The 19,121-nt window shown below is 46.0% G+C and overlaps 1 protein-coding gene across 3 annotated transcripts; it reads right to left on the reverse strand.

The window, feature by feature from the left end:
- Positions 1-2,983: 2,983 nt before the first annotated feature.
- Positions 2,984-9,466, reverse strand: Spata31f3 (SPATA31 subfamily F member 3). 3 transcript variants are annotated; one of them, XM_059254175.1, is made up of 5 exons: positions 9,277-9,466; positions 8,746-8,801; positions 8,050-8,103; positions 6,552-7,042; positions 2,984-3,540 (listed from the first exon to the last, which is right to left on the reverse strand). In XM_059254175.1, the coding sequence occupies exons 1-5, from the start codon at positions 9,409-9,411 to the stop codon at positions 3,311-3,313; spliced, it is 966 nt and encodes a 321-aa protein (XP_059110158.1). In that variant the 5' UTR covers positions 9,412-9,466; the 3' UTR covers positions 2,984-3,310. The 3 variants fall into 3 exon arrangements, with proteins under 3 accessions (XP_059110158.1, XP_059110159.1, XP_059110157.1); XM_059254176.1 differs by having other exon boundaries at positions 8,050-8,110; positions 8,756-8,801; positions 9,256-9,466; XM_059254174.1 differs by lacking the exon at positions 9,277-9,466 and having other exon boundaries at positions 8,050-8,110; positions 8,756-8,821.
- Between the last annotated feature and the right edge of the window lie 9,655 nt (positions 9,467-19,121).

Consider the following 19,121-nt stretch of genomic DNA (forward strand, 5'->3'; position numbering starts at 1 on the left):
GATTCAGAGGAGAACCTGGGAGCTAGCTGCTGTACACAGAGCACATGGACAGTTTGAGGGGATAAGCGGATTAGGAGCCCTAGAGTCTGATTGCCCACCAGCTGAGATGTTGAACAGGGCCGGGGCAGGCATTTCTGCCTCTGCTCAGGGTATCCCAGCTGCTGGCAGGCTAGAGGCTGTCGCGATAAGGCTGAGCAAAGCTAGGGCATGAAACGTCCCACATTCACTCCTGGACTCTGCATGCCTTAGGACCTCCCTTCTGGGATAGAGTCAGGTGGGGCTGGTGAAAAGGTTAAGAGTTTGTGGGGAAGACAATGTTTCTTTGAAGTTATCCAGCACCTCTGGTTCTTACAGTCCTTTCCACTTCCTCTTCTACATAGATCCCTGAGCCTTGAGGGAGGGGTTTTAATAAAAATATCCCATTTAAGCGTGAGTGCTACAAAGGCTCGCATTCCCTCCATATTATGCAGCTGTGGGTCTCTTTGTTAAGCACCATGGCAGAGGGTTGAGTGGTGCCCTGATTTACGGGTATCATAAATTTATGGGTAGCAATATGTGGGTAGTGAGGATCTGGAAGAAGTTGGGGGAGGGGAAAGAGTGTGATCAAAATAATTCTATGAAAAAGAAATAAAATAAAATAAAATAAGAACTGTTAGGGATCAGTTGCCTGGTTTGGCCATGAAACAGGAACCAGTTAACAGTGTGCAGGAGGGCATGGGAAGAACCCACTCCATCGTAAGTGCGTATTAACTCGGGTTCCCACCTGAGCCAGTCAACTCCCTTCGGGAAGGCCTCCCTCAAACCACCCCCAACCCCTCCACCCCACCCCACTCCCGCTCTGTGGATTTCTGCCTAGCTTCCAGCGGGCAGAGAGGATGCCTGTTGGAAGGCCCGCTGATCTTTGGGGATGCTTCAGGAAAACACCTGGCAAGTGTTGGCTCAGCGAGCCTGGGCCTTGTGTTTCTCAGCTTTGAGGATCAACTAAGGGCTGATCTTCCTTCCTTTAGGCACAGAATCACCATCGAGAGAAGGGATGACACACACATCCACACTTTTTTCCCACCTGCATTTTCTGCATCCTGCTAGCAGTGAACACATTGTGCTAAACACTGGGGTCCTAGGAGAGGAAGCAGCTCCCATTACCACTTCCTCTTGGCCTGATGAGGTGGTGACAGGTCCTGGGTTTCCTTATGAACCAAGGTCCCCTACCCCTGCCTCATACCACATTACATGGAAGCCCGGTGCTTCCTGCCTTTGCTTCAGCTCTCCTCCGAGGTAAGCTAGCCACACGCATCAGACATGCTGCCTTCTGAGGAACACAGTGGCCCACAGGGATCCATCCCATGTATTTAAGAGTGGCCCCTTTTCCTCTCTGCCTCCCCATTTTCATCCCCTGGTCCACTTCCAAGTCCTCACTGATCCATGCTGAGCGTAGGATGTCCCCGCCCTGTGTCTCTGTCTCGAGTCCCTGCTCCTCCTGGATCCCGCTCCACGAATTAGGGGCTTTCTCTGAGATCGCTCTTGCTGCTCCCAGTTTCAGAGCACCTGCTTCACACCTGTGATCAGCAGCTCCACCATCTTTCCTACCCACCTGGGGTCTCACGGCCTCCAACTCCTCAGTTACAGACAGACAGTTTCTCCAAACAGTAACCTCCAAAAACCTTCACCTCCGGCTCTTCAATCACTCTTCCCCCTTAAAGCCAAGGCTCTTTCCCAGCTCCCTCCCTCCTCCCTCTTCATCTCTACCCACACTCACTTGTAAACTTCATTAATAACACCATGTAAAATGTCATGTTAGCTACTCTTCAGTATGGGTGCTTATTCTTGCTCCTTCTAGAAGTTCTTCACTTGCTTCTCAAATAATCAGTTTATCTCTCTTGACTATCTTTGCCATCAACTGCCAATGAACTGTTTGGTTGTGGGTTTCTTTTTGTTTTATGGTGTTTTTTGTTTGTTTGTTTGTTTTGTTTTCTTTTGGCTTTTTGAGACAGGGTTTTTCTGTGTAGCCTTGGCTGTTCTGGAACTCACTCTGTAGACCAGGCTGGTCTCTAACTCACAGAGATCCACCTGCCTCTTCCTCCCAAGTGCTGGGATTAAAGGCATGCACCATCACTGCCCAGCAGAACTGTTTTCTATCTCTAAAAACACACAAAGACCAACCCAGGAGGCAGTTGACCCCTACCTCACCGCCCCTTGCACTGAACTCAGTAAATACAAAACACAGCAAAGCCGCCTTCGTGGACCCCACACCTCTTCAACTGTGCTTCCGTGGAACAAAGGCCCTCGGAAGCTTAATTATATGTGTTATCACCAATCACTTTCCTGTCCATCCACTGCAAGTCTTATCTGTTCTGTGAGACTAATGGTCCCAGATCGTGAAGGGTCTCTATATCTCTCAGTGTGACAGGGCAGCGCCAAGTTCTCATCTCACACTCTGGATTGGCTGCTCTTCAATGGGCTGATAATTTTCTGCTTGAACTGTTTCCTTCCCTGGCTTCCAGGTACTACACTCTCACGCTTCCCTCCCACCACACTGGCTGCTGCTTCCTAGTGCCCTGTGCTCACTGGATTGTCTCTTCTTTTCTCTTCCTTTCTTTCCTCTCCTTCCTCCATTCCTTCTTTTCTTTCTGTCTCACCTCGAAGCTAATTTATTGAGTTTCTGAAGTACATGAAGCGTCAATTTGGGTGGAGCGACAGAATAAGTAAGTTGTGAAAGGGATCGGTCAACATAGAGATAAACTGAACATTTTTAAAGGAAAAGCTAGGTCGCTCATTTCTTACGGGAATTCAAGCCTCATCTATACTTTTAGTGTATCTTAAACAAGGGCCCTTCCTGCTCGGCCCAGGTCCCTCTACCCACAGGAGTTCTGTAGAAAGCTATCCCATCAAAACGAAAGGCAGACTTGAGCACCTAGACCACAGGAAGAGCATTTGCTACTTTATCACATTCAGCAAGGAAAACAAAAGAAAATACAAGCGGCGCTCGGCTCATAGGTACAGAGTATATTTGGAGAATACCATGCCTCACTTGCACGGCAGTGGAAATGATGATTGACAGCCTTAGCTGGGGAAGGTGCAGAGCGTTGGGAATCCACAAACTCTTGTGGCTTGAAATGGTTATCCTGTCTGTGCTAACCAGTGCCTTCTGCTGAGGAAAGAGGAGATCTGACGGTGGTTTCCTAGCTGGGTGATACAAATCAATGGTGGACAATTTTTGAAGCAGCTGTGGAAGTAACCATGAGGCCCAGGGTTGGTTGGGCTGACGTGGGTTTCGCTGGAGCTGTGCAGGCACTGTAGGAGTCGAGGAAAGTCAAATGTTCTTCTTGGCACCGAGAGGCTTGGCTTTTGGGTCTTTTGTAGTCTTCTCTGTGTTGGCTCTGATGGGAGTTTGACTCTTCTCTGGCTCCTTAATCTTGGGTTTGGCCTCTGTTTCAGACTTAGACAGGACAAAGGGTTCCTCCAGCCTGTTGCATTTCACCTCGGGGTTGACCCAGTGTGAAAAGAACGTCATCTTATTTTCCGCATCAGCGTCTGGGGGTGCTGGAAAGGTGGAACTCCAGTGAGTATCGTCTCCCCCATCAGACCCTCCAACTCTCAGCCCTACCAAGTTTCACCCCTGCAACATGGCCTGAAAGAATTCCACCTTGAAATTTTTCTGTTTAAAAAATGAAGCCCCTTTGAATATTGGACTCGAAAATACTGGGCCATCAGATGTTGGCCCAATAAGTTGGCATTTTAAGGTCTGGCCTTGTAAGAGCTGGGTACCCTAGGCTGAGCATTCCCAAGAACCCTTGGGTGAGATAATTTGGTTTGCCCTAAGAGCTGTGCGGATCATTTCCATCTGCCCCAGGGAATCCTGAAGGATGCTCTGGGAGCCAGTGGAGGAAGTGGTAAAAGGGTCGGCATGGAACCGAAAGCCTAGTGGATAGAGATGCTGCTCTCCACTCATAGTCTTACCAGTCCCTCCTCACTGAAGGCAACTTGCTTAAACTAAAATTCTACCTGAGAAAGGTCCTAAAGGGGCAGCCAGAAGCCAAACAGCCCTGGGGTTCTTCTTAGAAATCCTCTACTGGCCCATGAGCCTCAGCAAAGTGTCTATTTGTGCTCTGTGATTCCACTGGGTCCTCTGTTTTCCCTGCTTAGGTAAGGACTGGGCTTCACTCTGGTCTAAGGGGTCCAGGGGACCTTCGGGTTGGATTATTCACTGTGGCCCCCAGCTACACACAAAGAACCTGGGTCTCCAGTGTGTCCCAACTGGACTCTGAGATGTCAGCGGCTCAGTGGGCAGGACCTAGGGCATCTGCTCAGTCCAGGGTGCCCTTGGCTCTACTCTACTGTCTTTAGTTTAGCTCAAAATTCTTCTTTCAAGCAGGCCCACTCTAGGAACGTGGGGATCCTGGTGGGATAGGAGTCTTGGATCGGTGTTTTCCTTTGCTTGTTTAGATTCCCAAAGGTCTCCTGTGTGGAGATACTCTTTGGCCAAAAAGTGCTCCCTGTCCTCCTGTCTGAATGGGACTTTTCCAAATTTATTACTAGAAATTTCTTTTTGAGGTAAAAATTTAGTTTGGGAATGATAAGTGCTTTGCTTAACAGGATCATGTCCTCAGTTATACTTTAGCCTGGAATACATCTCTGCATATGGTGTACTGGCACTTTGAACACACGACCGGGATTTAGTATGCCACTATTAAGGTAAGACTGAATCAAAGATTCTAATGGGCTCAGGCCTCATCTCTGTGATTGTGTATTGGCTAGGATTGCCGTGGTAATAGCCCAGAGAGAGCCACAAAACAGCAGGCAGCCCTGTCAGGAAAGCAAGCTTGAGCAGCCTAGAGCCAGAGTCTCCTACTGCTGGTCAAAACCTGTCAGTGTTCAGCAGTCTGATCTAAGTAGGGCGCTGACTACTATCTATGTGTCTCAGACTTGTTTTCCAGGGAAGAGCAGAACCAAGTCCCTGTTGGAGCTCCTGGAATACTGTAGACAGTGCTTTTCAGTCTCAGAAATTATGGAGGCGGGGATGGTGCCCTTGCAGATCTTCCTACGTGTAGTCTGTGGGCTCTGCCACCATGTTTTGGTCTAATCAGCCAACTGCCAATTGGCCCTATTGCTGCAATAGATCAGTATAGGTCATCATTCTCAAGGGCTGCTAGAGTTCTGGCTGAGAAAAACTCGCTAAAGATTGGGTTTGTGCTGCTTAGGGCAGGAGCTGCTGCTCAGCAGGGGCTAGAAGCAGCCCGATAGACTGCTGGATCTTTAGGGACCGGTTCCAGCAACAACAAGTCAGCCTGCTGTTTCAACCTCTGCTGGAGGTAGAGCTCCGGCAGGCACACTCCAGGACAAGGCTGCTCCCCTCTTGAGGTCAGAAAAGGCCTTCATCAGGGAGATCCCTGGATCTGACGAGACAGGTTCTAACACATCTCAGGGTTTATACGTTATGTGGCTCTCTGCATCTACAGAGCTCTCTGGATGAGTGGCAAGCCCCCCTGAGGCCACCACTGCCATATTCACGGGTGTCATAAGACTTCACACTTGGCCAGAACTGGGACCTTCTGGGTTGTCAATGGAAATGCCCAAGTTTGAGAACGTGGGGAAGAAGCTGGTAATAACTGAAGTGTAGAAAATTTTAGGCAATACAGAAATAAAGGAGTAACTGAATAAGAAAGGGCCATAATGGCCCTGTTGTGGAAAGATCTCTAAAGGCAGACTCAAAACCCATTGTGCAGAAGATAAACTACAGAAAGAGACCTAGAGAAGGCCACTGGTGTTTCAGTGTGACCACACCCCCCAAACTCCTTCAAGGCCATGTATAAAGGCTATTGAAATAAAAGCTAAAAGAAGGAAAGAGTAGAACCCAGGCCATGGAATAGAGTTGGAATCTACTCTGTAGTGGCCTTCTATGGGTGCTAGAGTCAAGAGGATAGTAGGCCGTCCTTCAGTGGTTGTCAGTTGTTGGGTTTCTGGGCTTTGAAAATATGGGAAATGGGGGGCTGGAGAGATGGCTCAGTGGTTTAAGAGCACTGGCTGTTCTTCTAGAGGTCCTGAGTTCAATTCCGAGCAACCGCATGGTGGCTCACAACCATCTGTAATGAGATCTGGCGCCCTCTTCTGGCATGCAGGCAGAACACTGTGTACATAATAAATAAATAAATCTAAATATACATATATGGGAAATGGCCAGGAGGTGGTAGTGCACGCCTTTAATCCCAGCACTCGGGAGGCAGATCTCTGTGAGTTCGAGACCAGCCTGGTCTACAAAGTGAGATCCAGGACAGGCACCAAAACTACACAGAGAAACCCTGTCTCGAAAAAAAAAAAAAAAGGGAAGTGGCGAAGTGGTGTGTGCTACAAGATGCCCCCAGGAACTCCTCCACAGATCAAGGAAAACTTCAGGGTGAAAATGCATATTTCCCTATACTCACAGGCACCTCGGGGCCTTTGGGACATAGGAACAGCCGGTGATGGGAATATGAGGTCATAGGGTATTGTTTCAGGTTCAGGAAGCTCTGGGTCCTGGGAAAAAGAAGAAATGTAGTACTCAAAGGGCTGCTGACCTTGGTCCTTCAGGACAAACTTCTTGGTTCTCTTTCTCCTCTTTTGCTGGTTTGCAGGAACCCCGGGTTCTTCCACACTTGAAGAAGACAGAGAGCCTGCATCCCGGGACACGTTTGACCCTTGAGGTTCCTGCTTTTGCGGTGGATCCGGACAGTAATATTGCACGTTGGAATCACCAGTTGATGGGGCAGCTGACTGAGTGGAAGATTTCTGGTCTGTTGATTGTGACGGCGTGAGGCTGGATGCCTGTGAAACATCTCTGGAGTGTTGGGAACAGAGCTCTGGGCTCTTGTCAAGCTCCGCTTTCGAGGAAGGCAGGGCCTCCAGGCAAGGAAAGCTCTGTGAGGCTCTCAGTGAGACAGGAGAGGCCATTTTGTTTTCTATCCCCAGCAACTGCTGGATTTCCATGGCCATAGCATTGCAAATTGAGCAGGAAGGCTCTGAGCACAGGAGCCGCCGGACACTTCCTTCCTGAGGAAGCCAGCCCTGGCTGGGAAGGAAAATGGTAACTGTTAAAGACAGCATGGCACCTGCCTCCTCAGAAGTGGGTGAAGATTGATTTTCTTCCCTCGTCCTACAAGTCCTGGGCCTATACCTCCTGATGTTTAATCACTCTGCTTTTCTTCCTGGGAAAACTTCAGTTGGGAAGGTCTGGGGTTGAGCTGAGAGTCTGGGGAAAGGTCTCAGACAACCTCTCAGAGGTACAGCCCTCAGAGAGGACTGGAAACCTGGGTCGGTTTTCTGCCAGCCTTATCGAGAAGCTGAACTAGAAGAAAAGAACCAGGCAGATAAGAGGTACCAAGTGATTAGCTGACAGGCACCACCAAGGACACCACCACGTCAAGCCTGAATCAGTTATAGGGGCGGGCGGGCAGGGGCTGAGAAACTTGGTGCCTGGTAAACAGTATATCCAAACGGTGAGGAATGAGGTCCTCATTCTAAGAACTGTGGATGTTCCTGCTGCTGCCCCCAGTATCTATTAGGAATCAATCCCATTCTATAGAAGTCCTAAGGGAGAATATAGATGATTGGCTGAGGGTATCCCAGAAACTGGCCTTATGAAAAGAGGCCTTCAGAGGAGATATGTGTGTCAGCAGAATTCAGCCAGACCCAGAGCTCCTCTACCCTAGAAAGGCTGTAGCTGGAAAGAGATGGGACAGTAATGGCTTCTTTATGCCAAACCTATTCTCTTGAGTGAACCACTTGTCTCATACAGAGCAATGCCAGCACGAGTTAACCCTGAAATGCAGAACCACTAGGGACCCCGGAGTAAAATGGGTGGCTCTTCCCTCTTGAGACACGTATGAACCCTCTCTGCCCTGGTGGGCTTCTCAACTTGGACTGATACGCTCCATGGTCTCTCTCTCTCTCTCTCTCTCTCTCTCTCTCTCTCTCTCTCTCTCTCTCTCTCTCTCTCTCTCCTCAACACCCCCATTCTCATCTTTTGCCCAGTCAAGCCAGGCTGGGAGTTGGAAGACCACAGAGAGCAAGAGTTACCTTTTCATGATAGAGAGCAGCTTCTGCAGCTTCTCGGCTTCTTCCTTGGACGTTCTCTTAACTGAAGGAGGAGGACACAGGGTTAGACAGAATGGAAGGTTGGGGGGGTAACCTACAAGCTAAAGGCAGCTGCTGGTGGTGGCACGCACCTTTAACCCCAGCACTCAGGAGGCAGAGGCAGGTGGAACTCTGAGTTCAAGGCCAGCCTGCTCTACAGAGTGAGATTCAGGACAGCCAGGACTATAGAAAACAATGAAACTCTGTCTTGAGAAACAAGAAGAAGAAGCTGAAGGCTTTTGAAGGGTGGGTGACCCATAACCCCAAGAGTAAATGCTCTGTGTACAACAATTTGCTGTACTGCCCTGTACCCAATTTCATTTGCTCTTCACAACCACGCCATTAGTGCCCATTTTGTAGAGAACAAACATGGAGGTAACACGGCTTCTACAGGGCATTAAAACTCGCAAATGACAGAATTAAGGACATTGGCTCCACATCCTTGTACTTTATCTCGGGAAGGCCAGACAGAAGATGGAGTACGTCTCGTCTCTTTCCCGCCTACATAAGTCTTTAGTTGTCACTGATTAATATAGCCCAGTCTTCAAGGGTTGGAAACACCTGGCTTCTTGTGCCAGTCATGATGGAGGGTCGGGATCTGTGGAAACCTCACCCACAGAGGTAGGGAGTCAAAGAAACTGGGATTTACCTCTTGGTGTTCTGTCTCTAGGCCTTTGTTTGACTCTTCCGTAACACTTGAAAGAGAAAAAATTAGAATATGAAGTGGAAACACCAACTTTTTTCATGTCTAAAGTGAAACAAAATCCAGAATTGTCCCCTAATCTTTTTCTGTATTCCATCTTTAATCTCCCCTACCTTCCCTTCCCAGCTCAGCACCCTTGTCCTTCTCTTCTTACTCCTGATTCAATTGGAGGGTCTTCCATATGCTATACCTTCCATCCCATTTCATGGACAAGTTCTGTGGTCCATGAGGCAAGAAGAAAGGTGGGACAGAGTAAATGATGGGCAATACGAGTAACCAAAGGGCTTCAGTTATCAAAGGTCCTAAATGTCCACCAACCAAGGTAATCACTCAAATCAGAGCTGATCTGGGATCCAGTGAAGAAATCCTCATTTTAAAAAAATCAAGGGGTAAGATAACCAAGAGATGGTGAGGGAATAAACTTCTTATAAACAACATATTCAGGCCTGGTCACAGTATTTCCCTACCTTGTTAGCTCCCAACCTTAATCCTTGACGGTTCCTTTTAATATGCCAAATAAATAATGCAATAATGAATAGAGATCCATAAGTATATAATGGGTATCCCACATCCCACAGAATAAAAGTAGGGCTCGACATCATTGGACTTCCTTAGTCATCCCTCTCCCAGGCTTCCAGAGTGTTAGAATGCAATGCCTCTGAATTCTAGAGTCCGACTCTTTGCCTCACAGAAGATAAACCCAGGCCACCAAACTACCTCACAAAGCCCTCCTGTTCCACAAAGCGGCCATAGAACTGCAAACCTTCATCTATCTTGGATAAAGTCATGTGGTGACTCATCATTGAGATAATGGTGTCAGTTGTCTATATAGGCTGCAGAGCCTGTGACAAAAGATGTCCCTATTGGTGAAATTATTAAGGCCACTCCACGAAGTTAAAAGGAGATTTATTTAATGGCGTAACTTACAAATTAAGGGATAGGTAGGTCGCGGGGTCTGGGGAAGGTGTATCCGCAGTCCAGCAGTGTTCTCTGGAGCTCTGCTTGGCCCACCTCCACCGTCCAGGGTCCCAGCACAGAGAGAGTGCTCGCTCATCCAGATCTTGGGTCTCCAGGCGCCTCCCTTGGCCCCACCTTGCAGGCGTGACAGTTGCCGAAGTCTCAATGGGGGTTGGAACTTCCAGATCAAAGCTGGAATGACTATCCACTACATGTCCCAGTCACAGGGGGCATATACCCCTTCATGCTTCCCTACTCCCTGTACTGTGACAGCTCAGTTCTTTGTTAATTCCACAGTCTGGCAATTGTCTCCAGATAACTGAGTTCTTATGCACACTACATACATTTTAAACAAGACAGGCTAAGTCAGAGGAATCCATGAACTACATTGTCTACTGGGGAGATAACTAAAAATCATACAACAGGGTTGGGCAGGAATTACACTGTTAAATCTTAAAAGCATCATTTTAATGCCACAGGCAATGACTGATAGTATTGAAAGGTTTAGGAAGAAGATCATGTAAAATAGGTTGGGAGAAAACAAAACAAAACAATAAAAACCTATCTGGCTGCCATCCTATATAGTTCTGAAAATTAAAGGACTTATGCTAGGCTGTGTAGTCTATCTTGAAATGGGTGGATGATATAAGCAGCACCTTTCATGGAAGCACATGAATAAGACTTAACTTTGAAAGCTCCATCCAAGGCTCGATTCTTTACAATTGTCTCTGCAGATCTTGCAGCACCTGGCTTATCCCTTTAGATAGCTTACTGGCAAGACTTTTATCAAGGGCTACAAACTTGGGAATCTTTGGTTGAAACCACTATGGTTACAATATTGAATGAAACAGTGTTTATGAAAATCTGAACACCCTTAGGCATAGCAAGATTTCCCCCGTTCAACCCCAATACTTACCCTTCCTATGCCCACTGATTGACACATTAATGTCAACTTCATGGCCCTTAGTGACAGGACAGTATGTCTCCAACAACTTCCTTGAGAAAGTCTTGTTTTGATTAAGAGTGGTCTTGGTTCAAAGCATCTGAAAAGGCTATTTGGTCCTTACTCCAGCATCCAGCCCTCCGTCAATCAGACATGGTAAGTATTTGATATGTGATTACCCTGAGTACCAAAAGGTAGATAGGTAGATAATAATTGCATTGCTTGCTTATTCACAGGACACTTAAAAAGACTAGTCTCAAAGGCAAGACTAACTCATTTGAAGCAAGAGTCATCCTTTCCAGGCACCGAGAAAGTATGAAACAGTGTTTACCAGGGACACTCTTGTTCTGGAAATTAACAGTGTTGATGACACTTACATTGGAATGCCCGTCATGCTTCTGAACAATCCTCTTAGAAATGAGTAAGGTATGGGCACAAAGCTCAGTGAAAGACTCTTTGTCCAGTAGGTGTAAAGCTTTGGCTTGATCCCCAGCACCAAATAATATAATAAGTAAATAAATACCAAGAAAAGTTGTTAAAATGGTGTTTATTTTATGCTAAGTATATCATAGCAAAATTTTAAAAATTGTGGCTATGAGGACTTTTTTTTAAACTAGTTACAAGGAAGAATATTCTGGAAATTATTTGATCAATGCATCAGTGAAAGTTTTCCTTAAATGTCTCTTATCTGCAAAACAAAATCAAGTTTTAAATGAAAGATTATTTAGGGAAAGTTTCCATGTGAATATGAGATGGGATTGAGCCATTTCAACATCCTTTGTGAATTTGCAGATATCAAAATGAGATAGGAATGAGAGAATCTCTTCAAACCAAGAGTACTAAATGTCAGGTTACTGAAAGCCAAGTGGAAAGCGATATGGAGTCTGGAATAATCCCACAGGCTCATATTTTGACTCTGGAAGGCTCTGGAGCCCTCAAGAGGGGTCTAGCTGGCAGAAGTGCTCCCCCAGGGCAGGCCTTTGCAGGTTAGAGATCTTGGTCAGTTCCCCTTCTCTACTTCTTGGCCCACCACCATGGGAACAGCCACTGCCTCGTGTTCCCACTGCCACAGGCTAAGTCACTCTGCCACGCTTCCCACTACGAAAATGGAAACTGTAAATAAGCCAAGATAAATCTCACCCTCTTGTCTGTCAGGTGTTTTGGCCCCAGTGACACACACTTCATACGATCAGCATGTCAACGCTTTAGCAGCAGGTCCACGGGCCTAAAAGTAGTAGATTCCTTTTACTGTTGAGAATCCCTACTCTGAAACTCAAGAGGTTCCAAAATCTGACTTTCTAAAAATTCTACATGATACCACACATGGAAAATTCCATATCTAATCTCACGTGACAGGTGCATTAAACAGCCTTGAATCTACATCTATGAGGTTTTGATGAAACTTAAGTGACTTCATGGTAGACTTACGTATGTGCAAATATATCTAAAAATCCAAAATGCTTCTGATCTCAAACCCTTCAGATAGTCAATCTGTATAACTTTTATATTTTCTTTTATTTTATTTTTGAGACAGGGTCTTAATAAGTCACCCAAGCCAGCCTTGAACTCCTGGGTTCAAGAGATGCTCCTCAAGCTCCTAAATTCCAGGACTGCAGACACTCTCCTCCAGCACACCTCGTGGTGTTTTAATACATTCCATTGACGGCGTCTGCTGCCCTCTAGGCTACAATGGCAGGTCTTGGGCTTTAGTCCCAACTTCTTACCCAGGCAAAAATCAGCAAATTCTGTAACCCTTGCGTCTGCTGCCCTCTAGGCTACAATGGCAGGTCTTGGGCTTTACGTCCCAACTTCTTACCCAGGCAAATATCAGCAAATTCTATAACCCTTGCACCTGCTCCCACTAGGGCACCATCTACTGCACGGCTGACCCACAGCTGCTGTGAGCTCGCCACGCCACCAAGACTTGCCGCTGCACACTCCTCTCCACTGACTCCCTGGGCACTGCTGCTCTCTCTCGGGGCGGAGGAGCCGGAACCCCGTACTAGGGAAAAATGTGTGTTTGCAGAGTACCCTCCAGCATAGGTTTCTTTGCTAATTTGGGGCTTGTCAGCAGGAGAGCACGGTGGGAGCTGAGTTCCTGAACAAAGGCGCCATCAAGCGGTGGACACACTAGGCCATTTTTAGTCATGAGTGTATGCATCATCACGTCTGTCCTGTCTCATGTCTGAACAGGAAACAAGGTAGCTGACGCCTATGACATGCCTCTGTGGACTCTGGGTGTCCACGGCACAGTAAAGGACCCTTACTCACTTGTTTCTAGGAAACGTGCGGAAGTCAGACTGTTTCCATTGTCAGGGCAGTGCCACAATTATCGTCATCAGGTTTCTCCAGGAAGCTGTTCATGGCTGTAAGCTCAGAGGTGCTGTGGGTCACATAGCCTTGTAAAGAAAACTGAGCAGACACACCATGGGTGCCAGTGTTGTCTCCCAAGAAAGCCTTTGGAAAGATATGACTGCGTCTCACATTCGAGAAACAGTAGTGACACCTGAGATGGTCTAAGGTTCTGGGGACAGAGATCCATGACCACTTTCTCACACGAACATCTTTGCTAATGCATTGCACACAATCCAGTACCCATTGAAATCATTAGGCACCTTGAAACGAGAGAACCTCCGCAGGGCACTAGAGGGCAGCACAAGCCCACCTATAGTCCCAGTCCCGGGCAGGGGCTGCACTGAAGAGCCTTTATAAGGTCATCCACTCCAGTAGCTTCAATCCTTATCTTGTGTCAGATCTCAAGGAGGCTGTAAAAATATTTTTATTCAGGTCTTACCTCAGACAAAATGAATCGGAATCTCTAGGGTGAGCACCGAGCAACTTATCATATTAAGTCAATATTAAAATTAAAATCTCCAGTATGCATGCAGGCTCCACAGCTGTTGTTCTAAAAAGTTCGTGAGTTCCTTTGAGCTTAGTTCAGTTGTCTCCATAGATTTCCCCATCATGATCTTGATCCCCCTTGCTCATAGAATCCCTCTTCCCTCTCTTCAACTGCACTCCCGAGCTCGGCCTGGTGCTTGGTTGAGGATCTTTGCATCTGCTTCCGAGGCCCTCTGCATACAGGAGACAGTTGTGTAGCTGGGTCTGTTTGAGGGCTCCTGGCAACGGGATCAGGATCTATCCCTGGTGCAGGAGTTGGCTTTCCGGATCCCATTACCTGTGGTTGGACACCTTGCTCAGTCTTGATGCAGGGGGGAGAGGCTTGGTCCTGCCTCAACTGAATGTACCAGGCTTTGCTGACTCCCCATGGGAGGACTTACCCTTTTTGAGGAGGGATTGAGGGTTGGGTCAGAGTAGGAGGAGGGATGAGAGGGGGATCTGTGGTTGGTATGTAAAATATAAAAATATTATAAATAAAAATAAAATTAAAATCTTATGCAATAGATTTTAGGTTATTTATACATATCTGATATGAACTGATCTCCAAAAGGGGGAAATTTCTAGACTTGGATGAAATTATGTCCTATCTTTGGTTTTGGGTTGTTTTTTTTTTTTTTTACTTCCTTTCTTTCTTTTGTTTGTTTGTTTTGAGACAAATTTTCTATGTGCCCCTGGAGGTTTTGGAACTCACTATGTAGACCAGGCTGGTCTCAAACTCAGAGAGATCTGCCTGCTTCTGCCTCCCCAGTGCTGGGATTAAAGGTACAGACCATCTCACCCAGCTTATGTTCGTATCTTCAAACTCGATTTTTTATTTAATATCGGGACATGGACTTATTGTGGACATCCTAGGAAACCCTAGAAACTTGGTTAAGAAACTTCAGTATGATGCACACCAGGCCAGGGAGCAGAGGTAGGCTGTGGGATCCTCATTAAGGGCAGAATCCTTCACAGTCTAGGAAGTTATAGGAAAATGGGGGGTTAGGGGTGGGGAGAAGGTACAAACTATCAATGCTGAGAATGAAAGAGGTAACAAATCCCAAATTCCAAAGATACTAAAAGGGTAATACATTTGTAAAACATTTTAATGTCTATAAATTGACGGCTTCAATTAAATGGACTATTATGGCTTGAATACATTCCCTCAAAATACAAATATCAGAAAGTTAACCGACAAGGCAATGGTGTTAGGAAGATATGCCTCTATCAAAGTGACTGAGGAAGCACACCCTCTCTCCTGCTCTTCTGCCCCCTGGGGACACAGACTCTACTACTCCTTTCCCTCACAGCCTGGACACAGACTCTACTCTTTTGCCCTCCTGATTTCTGCCGTGTGAGGACCCAGTAAGAAGTTTTCCATCAGAGCCTCGTGTTTTCAGCGTGGACCCCCCCAGCTTACAACTGAGAGAATACATTTCTATTCTTTATAATTTCACCAGTTTGTGGCTTTCTGTTTTAGCAGCACAAAAGTGGGTTAAGAGATTAACAACTTATTTTTTAAATACAGAGGATCAAACAGAAATAGATAACTTGAACAGTCTTCTATCTATCTAAAGAAATCACATTTTTGCTTAAAATCTCATGGCCAAAAACTTACTGCTGTAAAGAAGGTTTCAGGCACGTATTTGTTCACTGGTGAATCCTACCAAATATTTAAGGAAGAAATAACATGAGGGGCTGGAGAGATGGTTCAGAGATTAAGAGTACTGACTGCTCGTCCAGAGGTCCTGAGTTCAATTCCCTGCACCCACATGGTGGATCACAACCATCTGTAATGAGATCTGGCACCCTCTTCTGTATACATAATAAATAAATAATTTTTAAAAAAGAAATAACATAAGTTCTATACAAATTCTTTCCAAACACATACAGAGAAATACAAATCTAAATGTAGATTCCATATATGAAAGAAAGCATGCAGTATTTATCTTTCTGGGTCTGGCGTATTCCTTTTAACATGATTTCTACTTCTATTTCATTGGAATTTTATTTTATTTATGGATGAAAATGTAACAAATTTTCTTTGGCCACATGTCTGTTGATGGGCATCTACACTAGTTCCATTGTTTAGCTATTGTTAAAAATGCAGCAGCAAACAGAGATGTGCGAACATCTCTGGGATAGGACTTGGCGTTTCTGGGTATATTCCGGGTGTGGGACAGCAGGATCCTAAGTAGACCTAAGGCTAGCTTGTCAACAGTTCTTTTCAGTGCTGCCCCTGAAGTTCTGACCAGTTCGACCAGACAAGAAAGAAGCAGAAGGCAAGTGTCAGGGAGAAAGACACAAAACTGCCCTAATTTGCAAATAGTGTGAATAGACAACACATGGACTCTCTCTCTCTCTCTCTCTCTCTCTCTCTCTCTCTCTCTCTCTCTCTCTCTCTCTTAAGCTACCAGGAGCAAATGAACTTTAAAAAATTGAAGGATACAAGATCACTGTACAAAAATCAACTGGATTTTCGTGTACTTGAAATAATTAGAAATTGATTTTTTTTTTTGAAATAGGGTCTCTCTATTTAGCCCTGGCTGCCCTGGAACTCACTATACAGACCAGGCTGGCCTCAAACTCACAGAGATTTGCCTGCCTCTAACTCCTGAGTGCAGGGATTAAAGACATGTGCCATCATGCCAAGCAGAAACTGAAAAAAAAATTAAATGTCGTTTACATTTGCACCAAAATTAAGACAGAGTTAAATCTAACAAAAACTGTAAAAGACTTTCACAATGAAAGCTACAAAATCATTCTTGAAGAGTTTAAAGACATCCACAAAAAGATAAACTCACATTGTTCATGGGTCACAAGACCTAACATAGTTCCTCAAATTATCTAGACTCCAGGAAATCCCCAACAAAATCCCAGCAGTCCCTTTTGCATGAATTGATCACCTGACTCTAAAATTCAGGGTAATACCAAGATCCTAAAACAGTAAAATCTACTTTGAAAAAGACTGAAGTTCGAGTCTGGTTTCAAGACTAAATCAAAACTCTGTGGCACTGACATGAAAACTGACCATAGATCTGTGGAACTGAGACAAAATGGCCTAACTCCCTAGACGGCAGGCAGGTTAAGCATTGCTAAATACCGTTAAGTACTGTTGAAGGCGGTTGTGAAGGCTTGTTTTGTGGAAAGATTTCATAAGCACTGTAAGCACCCTACACTGTTTTCTCTGTGAATGAGTGAAGCTACTGGGAGAGGATCGTTCTGGCTTTTAAATGACAGCAGAAAGAATTTTTCCGCAGTCCAGCAGCCTGGAATAGGGAATTGGCAGTAAGCAAGCCATTCTCTGGAGAGCAGCCGCATGGCTGCCCAGCTGTTCTGAGCACTTTCTGGTATCTGGCTGCAAAGACCACTGCAACTGAAGCTGCAAGTTCTGATACAGAAGACCTCGCTTCAGTCACAACTGTTGTAGACTGCTGGCATTGGGCCTTGACATGCAACGTTCTGAATAAGACAAGACTTGACGGATCTTAGACGCCTCTGGAACTAGTCTCACTCAAAGTGGGAGAAAAAGTACTCCCCCAGTAACCCAGCAAAAAGCCAGTAATGAGTTTGTATTGTGTAGCAGTTTCCACTGAGGTTAAACCTCTCAAGACAGACAGGGAGGTGAAATAACAGTATGTTCTAAGAGGAGGTGAAATATGCAGGGAAGCTCCTTAAGACAGGAAATGTGCAGCTCAAAATAGCTTCAGGAAGTTCCTGAAACTGACCAGATTCACTAGGATCGTTCTCTCCAAGAATATATAAGCAGTAAAGGCTTCCTAAAGTCACTCTCAGACAAGCCCAGCCACCTAGAAGAAGCAGAGACCGACTGAGCTGCCTGGAAGAGGCTCAGACCACTTGAGGCACCGGGAAGGGACACTCTAACCGGTTGAATTGCATGCAGGCTGTGCAGGATGTTCCAGGTTTCCCAGCTTTTGTGAGCTGCCGCCCATGTTAGTGTGGGCTTTGGTGATGCAGCTGTCTTTGAGTCGTTTCTACTCCTATAAACCTCTCACCTATATTCCTAGAAGTCACCCCAATAAAACTCATTGGTTCACCAAGTTAGACTTCAGTGGTATCCATGCTTTTGTCTGTTATAGGCTCCCCATCTAGGGTGAGTAGGCATTCAGTGTGTGTGTGTGTGTGTGTGTGTGTTTGTGTGTGTGTTTGTGTGTTTGTGTGTTTGTGTGTGTGTGTGTTTGTGTGTTTGTGTGTATGTGTGTGTGTTTGTGTGTGTGTGTGTGTGTGTGTGTGTGTGTGTGTTGCATCTTCTCAGAAAAGCCTGTCACACAACAGTGTGATTCGGGACTTATAATTGATTCTTATGCAGGGCCTGTGTGGTCCCTACACAGGGTTTCTGGTTGGTAGAACTGGAGTCTGTGCTGTGATTATCACAAATACAATCCTTTGTCTATAGGTCACACCCATACCACATGCCCCTCCTGGATACATAAACAGGTTGTCCCACGCACTTATTCAGTCGGCTTGTAGACACCAACTTGTGCTACCCATGGTGTCGCAACATTAGGCCCCCAAAAGAGTTTCTCCACCAAGTCTTTTCTTGCCTGTTTCAGTCTTCATCATGGGTAGAGCAGGCTGAGTTGGTAACATGGAGACAGCGGCAGCCACAGCGGTAGCAGTGTGCAAGGTGTGTGGAGAATGAAAAGAACAGCAGTATCAAGACCAACGTATGTACGAAGCCAGAAAAAGACCAGAAGCTCTTCCCCAACTGGGTTTCACACAACACATGGAGCATGCTAAGGAAGAACTTGCAGTATACACCTGTGGGAGAGATGGGTGTATGTGGATGGCCTATAAAGGTTCGTGCAATTCACAAGCCAGCACTTTGGGAAAACATGCTCATCCCTCAGCTCACTAGCCAACTCCTACTCTCCCGCATTCTTTCCCTTTCTTAACAAACTGCCTCTATTTCTGTTTCAACTCATGTGCCCTAGGATACAAGAGTCTATATACAGTCTCAAACTCACACTTGTGATAGCAGTGACAAGAAGGTGCAGGAAGAGTTCCAGAGAGTTCCTTGGGGCACAGACTACAATCAATGGTGAAAGTATTGGAGAAAGTTGTGATTAGCCCAAGAGGGCCTGTCACTGGAAGAGTTCCAGGGAGCTACAAATCCTTGGGGTCAAAGGTCTAGACACCTAAGTTCTAAGAAGTACAATACCACTCATTGTAAGTGCTAAAACTCAAGAAGTGTGATCCTAACTGTAGCTGAGAGCACACCAGTGCTGACTGTTGCTACTGTTAACTGCGCTAAGAGGATTAAGTTAGCTGCCAAGTGCCAAGCCCTGGGCAATCAAAGCCCACAGACATAAGCCGAGCACCTATATCCATAAGTCTTTGGCCTCTAGAGCCTCGATCTGTAATCCCCTAGTTCTCAGGGGTTGATACTGTAAGTCTGAGCGAGCCAGCCCAGCCCAGAAGCCTTTGGCACTCAAGGGCCTAAGCCAGACAACACTTGAAGAGCTAGTCCTTGAATGCTCATGATTTTTATCTGAGTAAAGCAAAAGGGAC

The sequence above is a fragment of the Peromyscus eremicus genome, chromosome 2, assembly GCF_949786415.1.
Source record: "Peromyscus eremicus chromosome 2, PerEre_H2_v1, whole genome shotgun sequence".
Taxonomy (NCBI): domain Eukaryota; kingdom Metazoa; phylum Chordata; class Mammalia; order Rodentia; family Cricetidae; genus Peromyscus; species Peromyscus eremicus.